The sequence below is a fragment of the Nicotiana attenuata genome, unplaced genomic scaffold, assembly GCF_001879085.1.
Source record: "Nicotiana attenuata strain UT unplaced genomic scaffold, NIATTr2, whole genome shotgun sequence".
NCBI lineage: Eukaryota > Viridiplantae > Streptophyta > Magnoliopsida > Solanales > Solanaceae > Nicotiana > Nicotiana attenuata.
In genome coordinates, this window is record NW_017673816.1 from 64,032 (window position 1) to 81,082 (window position 17,051).

The following is a 17,051-nucleotide window of genomic DNA, read 5'->3' on the forward strand; positions in this document are numbered from 1 at the left end:
TGTGGTGTTGTGCACTCAGTATTCATTGTGTGCCGATGATCGGTGATGCTGTAGATAGATTACGATGTGTTATCTAGCCTCAGAAGCAGATGCAGTGTTAAATCTTGTAGTAGTTCATTTGTGGTATGAGGCAGGTTCATATGTCTGGTTGGTAAGCACAAATTTGGGAAGATTGGCTGGTGGCTTGGCTATTATGACTAAGGTGGGTTCATGGCAAGGTGTCGATTTGAGTATAACCGGTGGGCCATCTCCTGCATGATGAGTTCGGATCGTGTGTCTCGTGTGAGGTTTCCATTCGATGGATTGCATATGTGATCATTTTAGAGCATTCGGGGAAGTTGTTTGACTATTGCAATGATGGGTAAGCGCTTGGCAGAGTCTTCGGGGTGTTATATGACCAGTATTGCATGAGTTTTTTAAAGTATTCAGCTAAATAGTAGTGCGAGACCGAGGCATGCTGTGAAGATATGGTACTTTGGGGTGCCTATGAGGTGATCTATGGCTTCGAGCTAATTGGTGGAGTCTGCTAATGACGATCGAATTGTAGGGTCATGGACTGTATCAATTTCTGGACCGAGATATTGCTTGGTTATTTCTTTGAATGGTCATATGCTAGTGAAGTACGGGTTGCTCGATGCTTATTAATTGTGTATTGGAGATTAGAGTAAGATGAGTAGTTATTGAGAAGGTTCTGGCGAGTTCCGGGTCTTATGTAGCCTTTAAGGATTTTTGAATTTGTCTGCGGACGGGCTTAAAAATGGTAGCGAATGGTAATCGGATTTGTGGTGGCTTCGGGTTCCCAGGAAGTTCCCTCAGGGTGGTCATATCGGATTGTGTTACTTTCGGTTGGCTGTCTGCATGACTCGATTGAGTTAGAGGCATTTGGTTCTGATTATTCGATTATGTGTTACTGAGTTCCGGAGAATTTATCATGGTCATGACCACGGTCGGAGTTGATATTTTCTACATGTATAGAAGCTATATTGTGTGTGGTGGTGTTCTCCTGGATTGAGTTAAATGAAAGATTCTCGGGTGATGAGGTGTTCAATTTGCTTATGGTTCAGAGTTGACTATGAGACTTTCGTAGTGTTGCGAGTTAACATGTTAGAGACGATGCGTCGTGTGGGGTTGAAAGGTTGCATGTACAAGGATGCATATAGTTTTGGAGGGAAGGATATGAGTTCTTGATGATATAGTCGATTTCGGGTGCTTAAGGTCTTGCTGGCACTATATGTTCCCACCAGAGGAGAGTTTGCCTGTTGGCAGGTACATTGTGTTTTGACTTATGAGTATTTTTTTTGCAAGGTGAAGGGGTATGAGTTACATGTCTGTCATTTGAGTAGCGGTGTTGAAATTGGATATGAAGATTATGGTACTCGTGAGGCTTAGAGACTGGATGTTCTCGTTGGCAGACTATTCCTTGATTGCGAGTTGTAGAAATGTCGAGGATTGGATGATGGATAGTAGGTGTTATGGAAAGGTTGCTATGGACTTTTGGAAGGTTAGTTGCATGTTTGGGGGATGATAGGAAATTGGTTTGGGGGTTGCTTTTGAGCCTAATGAGAATCTGTATTCTGTGTCGGATCGGACCTATTTGTTCTTGCGCAGTTGTTACCATATGTATATCATCGGGCAAATGGATGTTATTCGCGTCTTGGTTTATGTTATATGTTTCTCTCTTATACTATGGCGGGATGTGAGGGTTACATGATTCTTCGCACGCATATTGTGATTCGGTTTAGGACTCATGGCATTATGGGCAAGGTGACCTTCATGATGTTGATTTGCTTGTTGCACCATAGCTGTGCTTGTCCTTCTCAATATTGTTTGTTCCTAATAATTTTCCCACAGTTATATTTTTGTGCATTCGGTTGTGTTTGATATTGACACATATGTGATCAGTGAACCCGAGTATTATGGCTCGATGCGTACCTATGTGGATTGATGTGATGGGATCGGATTGCACGCTGCAATGGTACAGTGATGAAATGTGACCCTTTATTCCTATTTCGTGTATTTTGCTTTCACCTTGTTGAAGATAGTTCATAGTAAAATGCTAAATTTCCCTGCCTGCTTAACTTGCTTAGTAGTCTTCTTATTCAGTTTTCTTACTATTATGTCATGTCTGAATTATTAATTGTTGGTGCACGGAACCTGGTTGCGTGGGGCTCCATATGATTATTGTTGGCACTTGTTGGTGGGGCTGCTTGTATTGGCTGAGATGAGGTTTCTAGACCTGAGATTTGCGCTATTTGTGTAGACATGTGATTTTTTGCCCTCCCCAAGATTTTACATATTTTAGCATTTAAATACTTAGTTTAGGCATAATATCGTTATTTCAATTAGTTTTAACTTTTTTACTTTATTTTATCAAACAAAATTGAAAATTACAAAAATATTTTCTTTTATTTGGCTAATCGATATTTTATTTTGTTACTTTTATTTTATCTACCTTACATAAAATTCAAAAATACAAAAATAATTCCACTTTGTTTTTCAAGGATATTAGTGTTGTTGGTAGTAGTATTATTTTAACTTTGCGATAATTGTATTATTATTTTTAGTATGACATTTGAAAAATACCAAAAATAGTTTCATATTTTATATATAATTTAGTTTAGTTAACTAGACTAATTTTTGCATTATGTAGGATGTTTAGCTTATATTAAAGGGTATTTAGCTAAGGTTTGAATATTTTCTTTAGTCCAATTTTAAGGCCCAAATACAAAGCCCTATGACCCATCTTCCCTTCTTCTTCAACTTATTAGACAAGACAAAAAAAAAAAAAACGAACCCTAGCCTTGATCTTCTTCTCAACAAGACAACAATGGAGAACAAAAAACCCTAGCTTCTCCATCTTCAACCTTGGACAAGAACCTTCTACACAAGACAACAATGGAGATGAACCCTACCAAAACCCTAGAGACCTAGAGCAACCACCTAATAGCCGCCCAAGCCCCTTCACCCTAAAAAATCGCGGGCCAGACCTACAACGACCAACGGCAGCTCTCCATCTCCTCCCCTACATCGAAAACCAGTAGCAGCCATCACCAACATCAGTCACTCTCACCCCTAAGCTTCTGTCGCGACCCTGCCTTCTTCGTCTCTCAAGCTCGCCGGAAAAACGAGCTTCAACCCCGTTAGAGCACCTGAACCCTCACCTCCTCACACCTCTAACCAGCCCGCCGGCCATCACCCAGACCCGCCGGAAAACACAGCAGCAACAGCCGCCGACCGCTCACCCATGGCTGCCTTCTTCCTCATCGGAACACACCCATAACACCATAATAGCCTCACCTCCTCACCACCCGAATCTGACCACAACACACGCACACATACAAGAACAGAAAAAAGATCAGAAATAAAGGCTGAAAACAGTAAAGAATCCAAGGCTCGCTTAGCATCCTTTTCCGGCAAGTTTCGAGTTTTCCGACTGAGTTTCAATGACTGTTTCTGTTGGTTCCTTGTTGAAGTCCGACCGAGGCTTCGTTTGAGGTGGCTTGAATCCGTCGAGCTGGCTGTCCGAGGTTCTGTCCCAGTTCTAACCAATCCGTTGCTTATCAAGGTCCTATCCGTTTGATTCGATTTCACGAAACTGAGGTCAAAATTCTCGTTCCCTTAAAGCTTATGTGTGGTGATATGATTCTGTGAATTCATGGATATTTGACTGTTGAATAGAATACTTGCCTTAATGTGAATTTCGTGGCTAATCTGATTTTAATCATGCATTGTTATTTGATTTTAGAACAACAAAAAATCTGATTGTGTGTTTTGCCTTAATGATGTACAAAAAAGGAGTATTAAACTGATTTTAGTCATGCAAGTTGAATGGCTAATATGTTATTTGACCTTAATTCCGTGGAGAAGAAATTGGACTTTAAACATCTTAATACTTTATTTGATTGCCTTTTAACGTCGTTAGTATTATATTTAGGCCGTCGATACTTGAGTAGGCAAACTCTAGAATTTTTCATTTGCTTTTGATTTCGAGGTGAGAGGTTGTCCCTTAGATAAATTCATCCGTGGATTTTGTAAATATTTTAACCCGGGGCATGCCCCGAAGTACTTCGTAAATATTTTGGAGGGCGTGACGCGTTTGTGAAGGAAGCATAGTGTAGTATTTTATTCTTATTTTTATTCTTATTCTACTTTTATTAGGTGGGGACGACCTCGAACCCTTTTTGTGTGTTTATTTTTTCTGTGTTTGTTTTACCTCAACTTGAATACTCTAGAAGCCAACTAGACCGAGTACGCAACCGTGACCTTCACGGGACTTGGGGAGTGCCTAACACCTTCTCCCCGAGTCAAGTGAACCCCCTTACCCTAATCTCCGGTATGGACTTGGTTTCAGAGTCTGAAATGTTTTAAAAGGAAAAATCATTTTAAAATAAAACGGTGACCTAGCACATCGAAACCAATGTCAGGTGGCGACTCTGAGTTATTTCCTTTTTTAACAAAATTTTGTCACTTTCCAAATTGAAACCTTTTTCAAGCTTTTACTAAATCTTTTTATTTATTTAAGAAGGTTTAGTGAGAGGTTTGTAAAAAAAAGTGTGACAATTTGTATTGGGATGAGGAAGGTTTGGAAGAATAACACTATATGTTGTTGAGGATTTGGACAATGGCCTTGGTCGGGTGAGTGAGTTTCATGGCTTATTGATCAAATGAGTGGTTAAGTAGTTATGCATGTTTCTTTCATCATCGGTAGGGTATGAAGGTTTTTAACGAGGTTCTAACCGATAGGATGTTTGCTACCGGCACCGGATTTGTTTTTGAGCAGTAATGGTGCTCATCAGTTCCTACTGTGAGTGCCGAAGTGATGGGGTATATAATGTGATTACATCTTGGGTTATGGTTATGACTTGATACAGCTTGTTCAGGCTTTTACAATGTGCAGATGAGGGATGTGGGTCTCGTAATGAATTCTAGATGATAGAGATTGGGTTCTAAGGTTTAACGACTAAGGTTGAAGTAAGGATCTCTAGTTATGTTGTGTTTGCGGGCTTATATGGAACAGGGTGACGTGGGTCACCTCTGGGTTTATGCTTAGTAAGGTTACACCGTGATTTGATAGCTTTGGAACAACTCCTAGCACGTTCGAGGACGAACGTATGTTTAAGTGGTGGAGGATGTAACGACCCGACTAGTAGTTTTGAGCATTTGCACTTTGCTCGGTAGTTTACGGGTGTGAGTAGCTCCGTATGATGTATTTTGACTTATGTGAATCGTCGTTTTTGATTTTCAGGTTATTCGGGACTGATTTGGAAGAATGATTCTCAACTAGGGAGCTTTAAATTTGAAAGAGTTGACCAAGTTTGACTTTTTAGTATTTGACATTGGATTGGAATTTTGATGGTTCCGTTAGCTTCATTGGGTGATTTTGGACTTAGGAGCGTATTCGGATTGTGATTTGGAGGTCCGTAGTTGAATTTGGCTTGAAATGGCGAAAATTGGATTTTTTGGAAAGTTTGACCGAGAGTGGAATTTTTGATATCGGGGTCGGATATCAATTCCGGAAGTTGGAGCAGGCTCGTAATGTCAAATGTGACTTGTGTAAAAAATTTGAGGTCAATCGGACTTGATTTGATGGGTTTTGGCATCGGTTGTGAAAGTTTGAGGTTTCAAGTTCATTGATTTTTGGATTGAGGTGTGACTCGTCGCTTCGATGTTGTTATGTGTGTATTGAGGCCTCGAGTAAGTCCATGTTATGTTATGATACTTTTGGTATGTTTGGACGTGGTCCCGAGGGGCACAGGTGAGTTTCGGATAGGTTTGGTTGTGTTACGCTCGTTTTTTATGTTTCGACGTTGTTTCTTCAAGCATAAATGGTACTACATTAAGCAAATGAGCTCCAATTTTTGTTTTTATTGAAGTATTAGATCTGTATCGTAATTACGAAGCCATAGAAAAAAGTATCGTCAAATTTGGACATCGTATGAGGAGTTTATAGTCATTTTATTAAGAATTGGATTGCCAGATTTTTCAGATTAATTACGAAATTGCCACTGACTTCGTTTTTAAAAATCTGCACTATTTTCAAATATCGAAACCAACATATCTCCTTCAATATAAGGTCAAATGGAATGATTCAAGAGCCTAACTTGATTAGATTTCACAAGGAATTATTGGAGGTATCAAAAGCGAATTTCGAGATCATTTTGCACAAGAAACGAGGCAGAATAGTGTTAAAATGAGAGTTTTGTTCATTTAACATATTTTGAGTTAGGAGCTCGGAATTGGGCAATTTTTAGGTGATTTTCACCATATAAATTGGGGCAAGTGTTTTCTGCTCGGATTTGGTTATATTCCATGAATCTATCTTTGATTTTAGCTTTTGGTTGATGAATTTTAAAGAGGATATTGGCGGTTTTGGCCTAAAGTTTCATAATATGAATTTTTGAGTTTTGAACATCGGTTTGGAGTTGTAATTGAGTGAAAATAGTATAGTTGGACTAGTTGAATGTGTTGTCGAATTTTGTGAGTTTTGTCAGGTTCCGAACCGTGGGCTCGGGTGTGATTTTTGGCCGGATTTGGGATTTGATTTAGGATTCGATCTTTGTCATTTGGAATTGTTCCTTGGGCTTTATTTGATGTATTTGAGTTGCTTTAGGCTAGTTTTGAGCCGTTCGGAGGTCACTACGCGCGTGATGAAATTTTTGGAGCATCACTTAGCTTGCTCGGTATTGAAATTTGCATGTTCGAGGTAAGTATCTTGCTTAACTTTGTTGAGGGAATTTTTCCTCCTATTTGACAATGTTTGCTACATGCGGGGGTGATACATATATGAGTTGACGAGCGTATATGTATGTGCCGGGGTTAATCATGCTCGGGGGTAGATTATGTTATAATTATGTCTTGTAGAACTACGTTACCTTCTTGATTCATGCCTCACTTGACTTCTAGATATTAAGAACATAGTATTAAATGTTAGAAATCAAGACTTAGCCTATTATAACTTGATAGAATTTGATGGGATTCTGAGAATACGTTGACGTGTCTAATTCGGTCATCCCTATGCGTAATCATTAATGCGTTGCTACACCCGATCTTCTTGAGATACTAGATTCTATACTGGTGTTGTGGATCGTTTGTGAGATTTTTGGAAGTATTTGAACCATTGTTGGCTTGGAAAGTTGTGATTGGGATTTGTTTGGAATATCCGTTAAAAACACTCCCCTTGATGTTATTTATGCTTCCTGCCTTATTTGTCATTGATATACATATGCTTGGTAAGGAAGAGTGTAAAGCACGAAGGGTGATGCCGTGCCATTATTGTACATTATCATGTGAGGGAGAGTGTAAAGCACGAAGGGTGATGTCGTGCCATATTATAGAGAGTAAAAGCACGAAGGGTGATGTCGTGCCACGTTATGTGAGTGTAAAGCACGAAGGGTGATGCTGTGCCATGTTATGAGAGTGTAAAGCACGAAGGGTGATGTCGTACCATTTTATCTATACTGTTATGCTTTGATATCATCGCGAGGTCATGACACGATTGGTGTTTTCGTGCAAGCGAGGATGAGGGACATGCATTATGTTGTGATATCTGTTTTCCCGTGTATATATTTATGTCTTTACCTTGAGTTGTTATTGTCGCAATCTCAAATCTGATGTGACTTGTTGCTATTGTTATGTCATTTATCTCTATATCAATTGTTGTTATGTCGCTGATATCTTCTGCTTGTTTAACTTGCAAATATCATGCTTATTTTCCTGCTTTTATTATTACACTCATGTCGTATCTATTCTATTGCACTAGGTACAAGCCTTCCACCATGCTAGTCATTCATGCCTCTACTTGTTAACTTGTAAAGATCACGTGCTTCCTTCTTATTTGTTATATCTGTACTTAAGCCTCCATCATGCTAGTTAGTTGAAGTTGATATTTCTTGTTTCCAATTGTTGTCATCACTCACATGCTTTCCGCCTAGTGTTTTACTGTTGCCCACATGTATATCCTCGTTCATTATAGCTACTTGTGCATTTCCTACTTTGTAATTCCTATTATCGGTATTTCTGTCATCTGGTTGGTTCTATTATACGTAAATTGGGTGAGGATGAGATAAAAGTACGAAGGGTGTTGCAGTGCAATTGACTTGATATCTGAGTACATTCCTCATGCTAGGAAAGTTAAGAATTGACGGTTGTGGTTTATTGGTTTCATTCTAAGGAAAGGATTGGTCGAGGTATTTGAACATGCCAGAGTGTGATCTCTGTTAAGACTCGGTTATTGCTTTGCATATCCGTTTTATGTATTCATCTCTATTATATCGTAGTGTAGTTCTATTGCTGATTCACAGTGCAGGTTTTATCTGAAAGTATCTTTTACCAAAAAAAAAAGCCTCGTCACTACTTCGACGAGGTTAGACAAAATACTTACCAGTATATGGGGTCGGTTGTACTGATACTACACTTCTGTACATTGCGTACAGATTTTGGGAGCGGAACTGCTGCTGATGTTGGGTGCTACCTCTGAAGAAGCTCGTGCATTCCGGATATAGCTGCCACTTGTCCTTGGTAGCTTAGATTTTTTGTAATCTGTTTATGTAAATTTCAAACAGATCGTGTAATTATTTGTACCAGCTTTGTAAATTCCAAGTCTTAGAAGCTCATGAGTCGTATTACCAGTTCTTGGGTCAATTTATAAATGTTCAGCTAATTCTTTACTATTTTCCTATAATCTTTTTTGGATTGTATTTTATGTTAGTTGGCTTACCTAGCGGATCGAGTTAGGTGTTATCATGACTAGTGGTTTTTGGGTTTTGACAGAATTCATCCTTCAAAAGGTTCCACCAAAACCCTAATTATTAAATTAGCTACTCATAGTAGTATGTGAAAATACAATACTAATTTTCATAACCAACAATAGAAAACAAGAAGAAGTAAGGAAAAACTCGTGGTTGGATCTTCCTCCTTGCTCCCCGTGTATTCTTGCCTCCAAAGGTGTTGTGTAACCCTAAAGTAGTATCTCCCCTTCTCAAATTTATGTTTTAGGGTGTGTATTTATATCACTTAGGGTTGATGAGGGGCGGAATTTTTCAATCCAACTTCGGATGGGAGAAGCTGGAATCCGCGTTGATTCAGCTTTTGAAATCTTTCAGTTCGCTAAGCGATCCGTGCCTTTGCTTCGCTTTGCTGTTTTGTGCCTTCACTTTTCTCCTTTTTCGCGTCCGTTCTCGTGCCACGCACGAGAATACACGAGCTCCCAATCCTTAACTTTTTTGTCTCCTTTTTGCAATAATTTGATTTCTTTTGCTCCATTATCATTTAAGCTCACTCCTGCAAATAAGAAATACGTAATGAGTATAATTCATTTCAAATATCATGTAATCTCTCGCAACTCACACGATAAATGAGATGAAAATACACTCAAAATCATACATTTTGGCCATTTATCAAGATACGACCCCATAATTTTAAAAATACAATAAGTTTGATATTAAAAACCTTATAAGTTGAACCCATACAATTTAAATCATGGATTCGCCTATGCGAGAAGCTCAACAGTATTAATTTTTCTCCTAAATTCTTCAGCTCCCTAGTATCTTTCTTGTGTCCTAGAGCTACTCTCAATCAAGGGTCATGTTCATTTTAGTCAATATATAGAATATCACGTACCTATAAATAGTAATTCGTGCTACTATGGATGTGACCATGATTATGAATAAATAAACGTGTGTAACGGGGAAAATTGATGCAGTTGTTAATTGGTCATATATTCATTTCCCCGTCTTTTTTGACTATAATCCTAGAATACATAAGACTACAATGATATCATACAATTTGCGAATAACTTCTGGCTTTTTCCATTTCAATTTCAAACTTCAACCAAATCATGTCAAAGCGCTTATTGACAACAACAATTACATCTTAGTACCAAACAACTTGGAATATGAACCAAATTTACAATTGAAGATCAGTGGACTCTAGGAGAAGCTTAAAAAGGAAGTAGTGCAAACCAAACTACTTAATGTAAGGTGTGTTTGTCTGTTTCAAATTGATCACAGAAAATAGGAAAATCCAAACTGACATTGCTATTTGAATTGTGATATCTTTGAACTGTCCCTTGAGAATAAATTGTTTTTTGATAGCGTTGCACCTTAATTAAAGGTTTCAATTTCAAGTCCTGATAGTTGAATTAATCCCGGTACTACTAGCAAGCACTATCCGAGAGAGAAAAAATAGAAAAAATTATAAATAGAATCAGTAAATATATGAAAAAATAAAAACAGGGGGCCATCAATATATAAATTAATGATTGTACCAAATATCTATGAGATGAAATGTTGGTTCTCTTTTTTTTTTTGTGTGTGTCACCCAAAGATTTTGTTAGAAAGAGTGATAGTTAGCAGTAGGGGTATACAAAGGAAACTGAAAGATCGCACCAAATAATAATCTGAGTCAGATCGATAAAAAAAAAACTGAGTATGGTTCGATTTGATTTGGTTTGGTGTTGGAAAAAAAATTCGATCATAATTGGTTTGGTTTAATTTTAACTAAAAAAAGTCAAACCGAGACTAAACCAACCCGACATTACATATATAAAAGTTTTTAATATATTTAATACATAAAAATATTTATTGTAGCGTAGTTTATAAATATTTCTTATCTTTTAACGTATTATTTCAAGTTTGGACTTATAATTTTTGAATGCTCCAATAAGTTTTATAGTTCATAAATGTTAGTAACTCAAAGAAATCCAACCAAAATCAAATCAATACTAATGCTAACAAAAGGCATTCAATTTGAGTGTACTAGAAATGAGAATAGTGTTGGATACCTAATTTTTTTTCATGGTCTAGATAAAATGTATAACTTATTTTTTTAGTGTTTAGTCATGAAAATAATAGTACATATTAGTCGTGCTTATTTTAACAATTTAGTAATTTTAGATTATGTTCATTTTTATTATGGCTTATTAATAATATTTAATTTATGTGATTTTATTATCTTTATTGTTGAATATTATAGTACAATGACATGACTCATCTCATATTTTATGTTATTTTCTTGAAAAATACCTTATATAGTTCTATTTTACTAGGATTAAGGAAATATCTGGAGCAAGATTATATATATTTTATGCCATGAAGACTTTATGAAAGAAAAAAATCCCGAAAAAAAATCCGAATACCAGAAAAACCCGAGAAAAATTGAGATTAAAAACTCCTACTTTTATTGGTTTGATTTGGTCTTTATATTTAATAACCCGACACAGTCGGTTTAGTTTGGTAATTGAAAAATCCGAATTAACCAGATCTGATTAGCGGAAAAATTATGTTACTCCCTCCGTTCACTTTTACTTGGCATATATATTAAAATTAGATTTTCATTTTTACTTGACACTTTACGCATATTAAGAGAAGACAATAAAGTATTTATTACTCATTTTAAATCATTTTCTCAAATCCAATAAAATATGCATCAATTAATGTGGGTATAATGGTAAATTATGCACTTTATTTATTATTTCTCATGGGACGTGAAAAGTCAAAAGGTGCCAAGTAAAAGTGAACGGAGAGAATATTAATTCTGATGTAATCTATAGTCAGATCGTCTTTTGGATTTTACTTGGAAATGAGCAATCAACATTTACTCGCAGAAAATCCTTTTTGTGGATTCTGTTAATCACACTTTAGAAAATTACATTAATGGTTTGGATAATCGCCATTTTAAACTCGTCACTTCTATATATAACGATGTCATATTACGCAAAGGTGATATTTGCTCATATACTTCATCTCTTATTCATCTAGTAAATCAAGTTAGTCCCAGATTTAATGCTTTCATTTTATGTTAATTAATTTGGTTGCTTAAACAATAGTTTAATTTACATAAATATTGACTTTCATCCATAAAAATATGAAAATCAAGTTAGTCATCGGTTTAGTGCTTTCATTTTATGTAAATTAATTTTGTGGCTTAAACATTAGTTTGACTGATACATATTTTTACACATTCTTACCTATAAAATATTCATGAATTCAGGCAATGTTGATGCATCAAAGAGTTTTTGGACGATTTTTACTGGCACTATATTTTCTTCTGAGTTACAATAGGGTTCAAGGAGAAACAAAAATGTACGAGTCGGAAGATTTAGAGATGGAGGAGAAACTTAAACTTTTGAACAAACCAGCAGTCAAAACAATTAAGGTATATCATTAAAATTCTTGCGCTTATAATTTTCTTGAGTATTATTGTATTTGTTTTCTCGCTTTCGAGGAAAAAAGAAAATAACTTCCATTTATTCATCTTTGTCCATCAAGATTTAAAGTCAACAAAATAAATTTCGGTAGATTGAATATATTTGTTTAATTATTTTTTATAAAATAAAGTGTGATTGTGTATTAAGTAACTATAATTTAGTGATATATAAAAGATATGTCATGTATTTATTGGGTTGGTATAGATACTAATGCGAATGAATATTTACCTTTGAATTCAAATATAGATGAATCACGAGACGACTTGAGTGTGTAATTCTTTATCGATCATTTTGCTAGCTGTTAAGTTTTTATGTATTCAAAAATTACAAATGAAATTGCAAGATATTCAAATTGTTTAACTAAGATTACTTATTATGAGTTTTTGGTTTACAGACTATATATGGAGATACATATGATTGTGTGGACTTCTATAAACAACCTGCATTTGATCATCCGTTATTGAAGAACCATAATTTTCATCCCCAGGCATGTCTCCGAACTAGTACCATTTTATGTTGAGCTTTCTAGCACTGATACGATATAGTGATGCATAATCCAAATTTTGGGTTAACAGATGAAACCTACTTTATCGAGGACCAAGCAAAATTTTAGTACATCATCGACCAGTCAGTCGTTGAGAATATGGTTAAACGGTAAAGGTTGTCCCTCTGGAACAGTTCCAATTAAAAGAATTACAAAAGATGATCTTATTAGACAAAGACATATGCCACCGCCAGAGGATGTCGCATTTGATGCCCAATTAGTTGGGGTAAGATAACGTTACATCAATTTTCTGCTTTAGCTAGAATAATTCACTTCCAAAAAATAAAATCCATAATTCCATTTATACTGAATATAATTACATTAAGGTAAATTGAAGAGTTCGTGTATAAAGAATCTCATATATGTATATTTATTGCCTCTGCACAGACTACTAACAATAGTGAGCCAAAAATATACGGATCTTCACAAGGATACAAGGTACACGATATTAACATTCATCTCCTCATTTTCTAGTCTGTTGTTAATTTGCTTTGTCTTTTAATTGGATTTGAAATAATACAACAAGACTTTAATTTATAGATGTTAAAACTTAAATATTGAATTATGCGTCACAGGTCTTTGCTTTTGAATTTTGAGTTAGGTTTACATGACGTAAAAACAGTTAAATATGCAAATTCTGCAATTTGAGAAATATACATGTTAAATTTGGATATACGTTTTCATTTACTACATACAGGTTGCTATTGTCCGGATTGAAGATAGTCCAAATAACAAGTTTGCGGGAGCTCAAATGGCAGCTAGTATATGGAATCCTTATGTTAAAGGTCAACAACATAGTGCATGTCGATTGAAAATTAAAAAAAACTCAGATATTATACAAGTTGGTTGGAGAGTAAGTTCAACAAATTATTCATCAAAAACTTAGTTAATTTGAATAGGCTCTTTAAACATTTTCAAGTGTTGAATTACCATATATATATATCAGTAGGCTTATGATCTTCGCGATATCTCTGTCTCATATTATAGGTGGACCCAACACTCTATGGGGATAACAAAACTAGGATGTTTATACATTTTCAAGTAAGTTTCTTATAATTTACTTCAATGATTTATAACTCAACTTTTTGAAACTAATAATCTTCTTGTAACCACAATTTGCATACCTTATATATGACATATTTTTGTATGTTTCATAGGTTGGTAATACACATTATTTCAGTCTATATACCACCACTATTTTGCATTGCTTATATATGACATATTTTTGTATGTTTCGCAGGCTGGTAATACACATTGTTTCAATACATTATGTCCTGGTTTTGTTCTAGTAAACACTGAGGTACCTGTTGATAAAACATTTAAACGTGTTTCACACCGTGGAGATAAAATTTCATGGGAAGACACCTTTTCCATCGGTCGAGTACGTACATCCTATATTCTTTCTTTACTTGATTCAAATTTATGTTTGTAGTACTTACGAATTAATTTGAAAACAACAAAGTACTAATTTAGACATTTTCTTCTCAAAAATAAAAGGATCTCGTAAATGGAAACTGGTGGCTTTTTCTTGAAGAAAATCATATACAAATTGGGTTCTGGCCTCAAAGGATCTTCACTGACTTGGCTAGCTTTGCTACAAATGTTGAATGGGGAGGAGTGGTATATAGTCCGCCAGGTGAACCTGAACCTCCAATGGGTTCTAGCTTTTTTCCCGTTCGAGACACTAGTCATGATGCTTATTGTAGGGGAATTACAATTTTAGATGATAAAGGCGAGACCTGGGACATAGAAACAACGGTACATGTCGATAATCCTAATTTATACAGGGTAGTTGACTTACCACATGCCATACCCGGGAAGTTTAAGCATTTTGTACTCTATGGGGGACCCGGTGAGAATGCATAACTCTAAGTTTTGTAAACTACTACCATCGTGATATTTAATTTCAACGCCAAAGAAATATAAAGTAAGTTTTATCCAATATATGCCTCAAACACTTCACATGCTATGAATCATTTCTTTCCACATATGTACTTTCACTTTCCGATTATCAAATTTGCATGTAATTGCGCGCGCATATATGTATGCATGTGTGTATAATATGAATTGGAATCAACAGCAAACTCACATAAGAATAGAACAAAAATTGAGGCAAAATTAAAGATTCATATACAATACATAGGACATCTACTTAGAACTAAAAGACTTATTGACAACCTTTTTCAACCAACTTGACGGCATCATTTATGCTACCGCCCAACTCCTAATAAACCTTAGCCAGTTATTTATAGATTTGGTAGAAATATTTGGTGTGTGTTCGACCAAAAAGTATTAAACCTTTTGTTAAACTAATTAATGAAGAAAATAGAGGATAAATTTTAGCCAAGAATAATTAACTCTAGATCTAAACATGTCAAATAAGAGAATGAGATATAATCAAGCTGATAAATTTTCTGGTATCATGTAAGATATCAAATATAGATGATAGGCTTACATTCTTGACATATTGTCCCGTAATGAGGTGATAAAGACGGAAAAGATCAAATGCCATCGGCAGTAACGAGATCTATCTTTGTTGATTTAATAATCACGATTACAGAGATTTGTATTTGCTATCTAAGCCTTTTCTTGGTTTTCCTTACCTCTTCTCTCTCTAGGAGAGCCGCCCCCTTTTCTTGTCTTCTTACCTCCTATATATATTATCAGTATTCCTTTTGTCCAACGGTCCTTAACCAGAATGCCTTTATCCATTGACTGTAATTCGCATCGCCTCCCTCAAGTATCACAACATTTACTCTGCCATACAAGCTTTTTGACGGCTTGGTCTCGGCTGTAGCCGAGGTGCTCGTTGTTATTACACCTTGTGAGTACGACCATGGCTTAGACGACCTCTTATCATTCCTTTTAGCACCAACCCACGTGTGGTCAGATTTTGACCCATCCAGTTAGTCCCTCCGCCTGTTGGGGTCGCCTCTTGGCAAACTCGATGGGCGGACTCTGTTGATTCGAAAATCGGGAGAAATCCGAATGCTCTATGCGGAGGGCGAGGACCTCATGGCAAGGTCGCGACGTGACGCTTCGAGAATTGCCTTGGACCATTATGTCAGTTCAAAATTGGACTGTCACGTCAGTTCAGGATGTCATTAATATCTCTCACGCGTTATTATGGCGCACGTTTCCTAGGTATTGTGTCGTTTCTCGTGCCCTTTTCATTTTCTAACTGGCAGCTCTTGGTTTTCCCGCTCAGGGCATTTTTATCCCTATAAACAGGGGGCGGGGGAGCCTCTCATTTGAATGTTACGCCTTTGAATTGCTTAAGAGAACTTCACAAGTCTTTTCCTCTTTCCTTGATCTATTATATTCCTGCTCCTGCTAGGATTTGCTGTGACCGTTGTCTTTTTCTTTTATCATCTTTGTTTCTTTTGGTCAAAGAAAACAAATGGTTAGTTCTTCTTCCCATTCTGACAGAGCTGTAGGTACTCTGGTGCTGGAGAATGACGCATCCCTACTAGAAGAGGGAGTGGAAGTGGTGGAGGATGAGGGGTTTCCGTCGGTGGATTAGGTGGTTCCCCGCCCGGGGAAGATGAGGACCGATTTCAACAGCCCCAGCCGAAGACGAACCGAAGCCCGTTCCTTCCACAATGGATGCTGAGGAGATCACGATGTTTAGAGCCAAATAGGGGATTCCCGATCATATTGAAATGGTGCCGGCGGATAAGGATATAGTGCATTTGCACCGCCCGGGCTACTGCGCATTTTACGCGCATCCCTTTGTTATTGGGTACACGCTTCCCCTTCCTTCCTTGGTGGTGGATTTCTGCCGTTACTATGAAGTGTGCCCCGCCCAACTTTCTCCGTATGGTACAATCTCTTTCTTATGCTTATCAAGTACGCAGAGCTGGCTGGCCGACGAATCTCCCTAGGACACATGCTCCACCTCTTCGCCCCCCATTTTCTCGAGGTACGATGATCCATATGCGTCATCGAGGGACCAAGAGTTTGGTGGTGAAGATGGACGATAAGGCCAACCGCCGCTTTTGGGAGAGCTACTTCTATGTCCGAATAGGGCATATCGTGTCGAACCCAGCAGGGTTTCCTGAGACGTGGAACTTCGCTCGTGAGTTTTCCTGTTTACTTTATGCAATTTTTCTTGAGACGATCATCGGTCGTCTCCTATTCGCGACTTCACTGAGGGTTTGCTTTTGTTTTTGCAGCCGAGAGACTAACCCCCCTCCCCCCCCCCTGCTGGTTGCCGATATCCACGAATGGGTGAGTGCAATTCTCCCCCACATGATGGGGATTTGTGAGTGGGCGCCTTTCCATGAGAAGTTTGGGCGCAAG

At 37.0% G+C, this 17,051-nt stretch overlaps 1 protein-coding gene across 1 annotated transcript; it reads left to right on the plus strand.

Annotated features, from left to right (window-relative positions):
- The first annotated feature begins 12,078 nt into the window (after window positions 1–12,078).
- Window positions 12,079–14,615, plus strand: LOC109217365. Its single transcript, XM_019381603.1, has 6 exons — window positions 12,079–12,153; window positions 12,600–12,692; window positions 12,781–12,975; window positions 13,447–13,602; window positions 13,990–14,130; window positions 14,247–14,615. Exons 1-6 carry the CDS (start codon window positions 12,079–12,081, stop codon window positions 14,613–14,615), a joined length of 1,029 nt encoding a protein of 342 aa, XP_019237148.1.
- The last annotated feature ends 2,436 nt before the right edge of the window (window positions 14,616–17,051 follow it).

Excerpts from the sequence above, each read along its gene's own strand:
- LOC109217365 (XM_019381603.1), top strand. The coding sequence starts at position 12,079 with ATGTACGAGTCGGAAGATTTAGAGATGGAGGAGAAACTTAAACTTTTG. Across the intron at positions 12,976-13,446 it reads TTGATGCCCAATTAGTTGGG|GTTGCTATTGTCCGGATTGA; the intron begins GTAAGATAACGT and ends TACTACATACAG. Across the intron at positions 14,131-14,246 it reads ACACCTTTTCCATCGGTCGA|GATCTCGTAAATGGAAACTG; the intron begins GTACGTACATCC and ends CAAAAATAAAAG.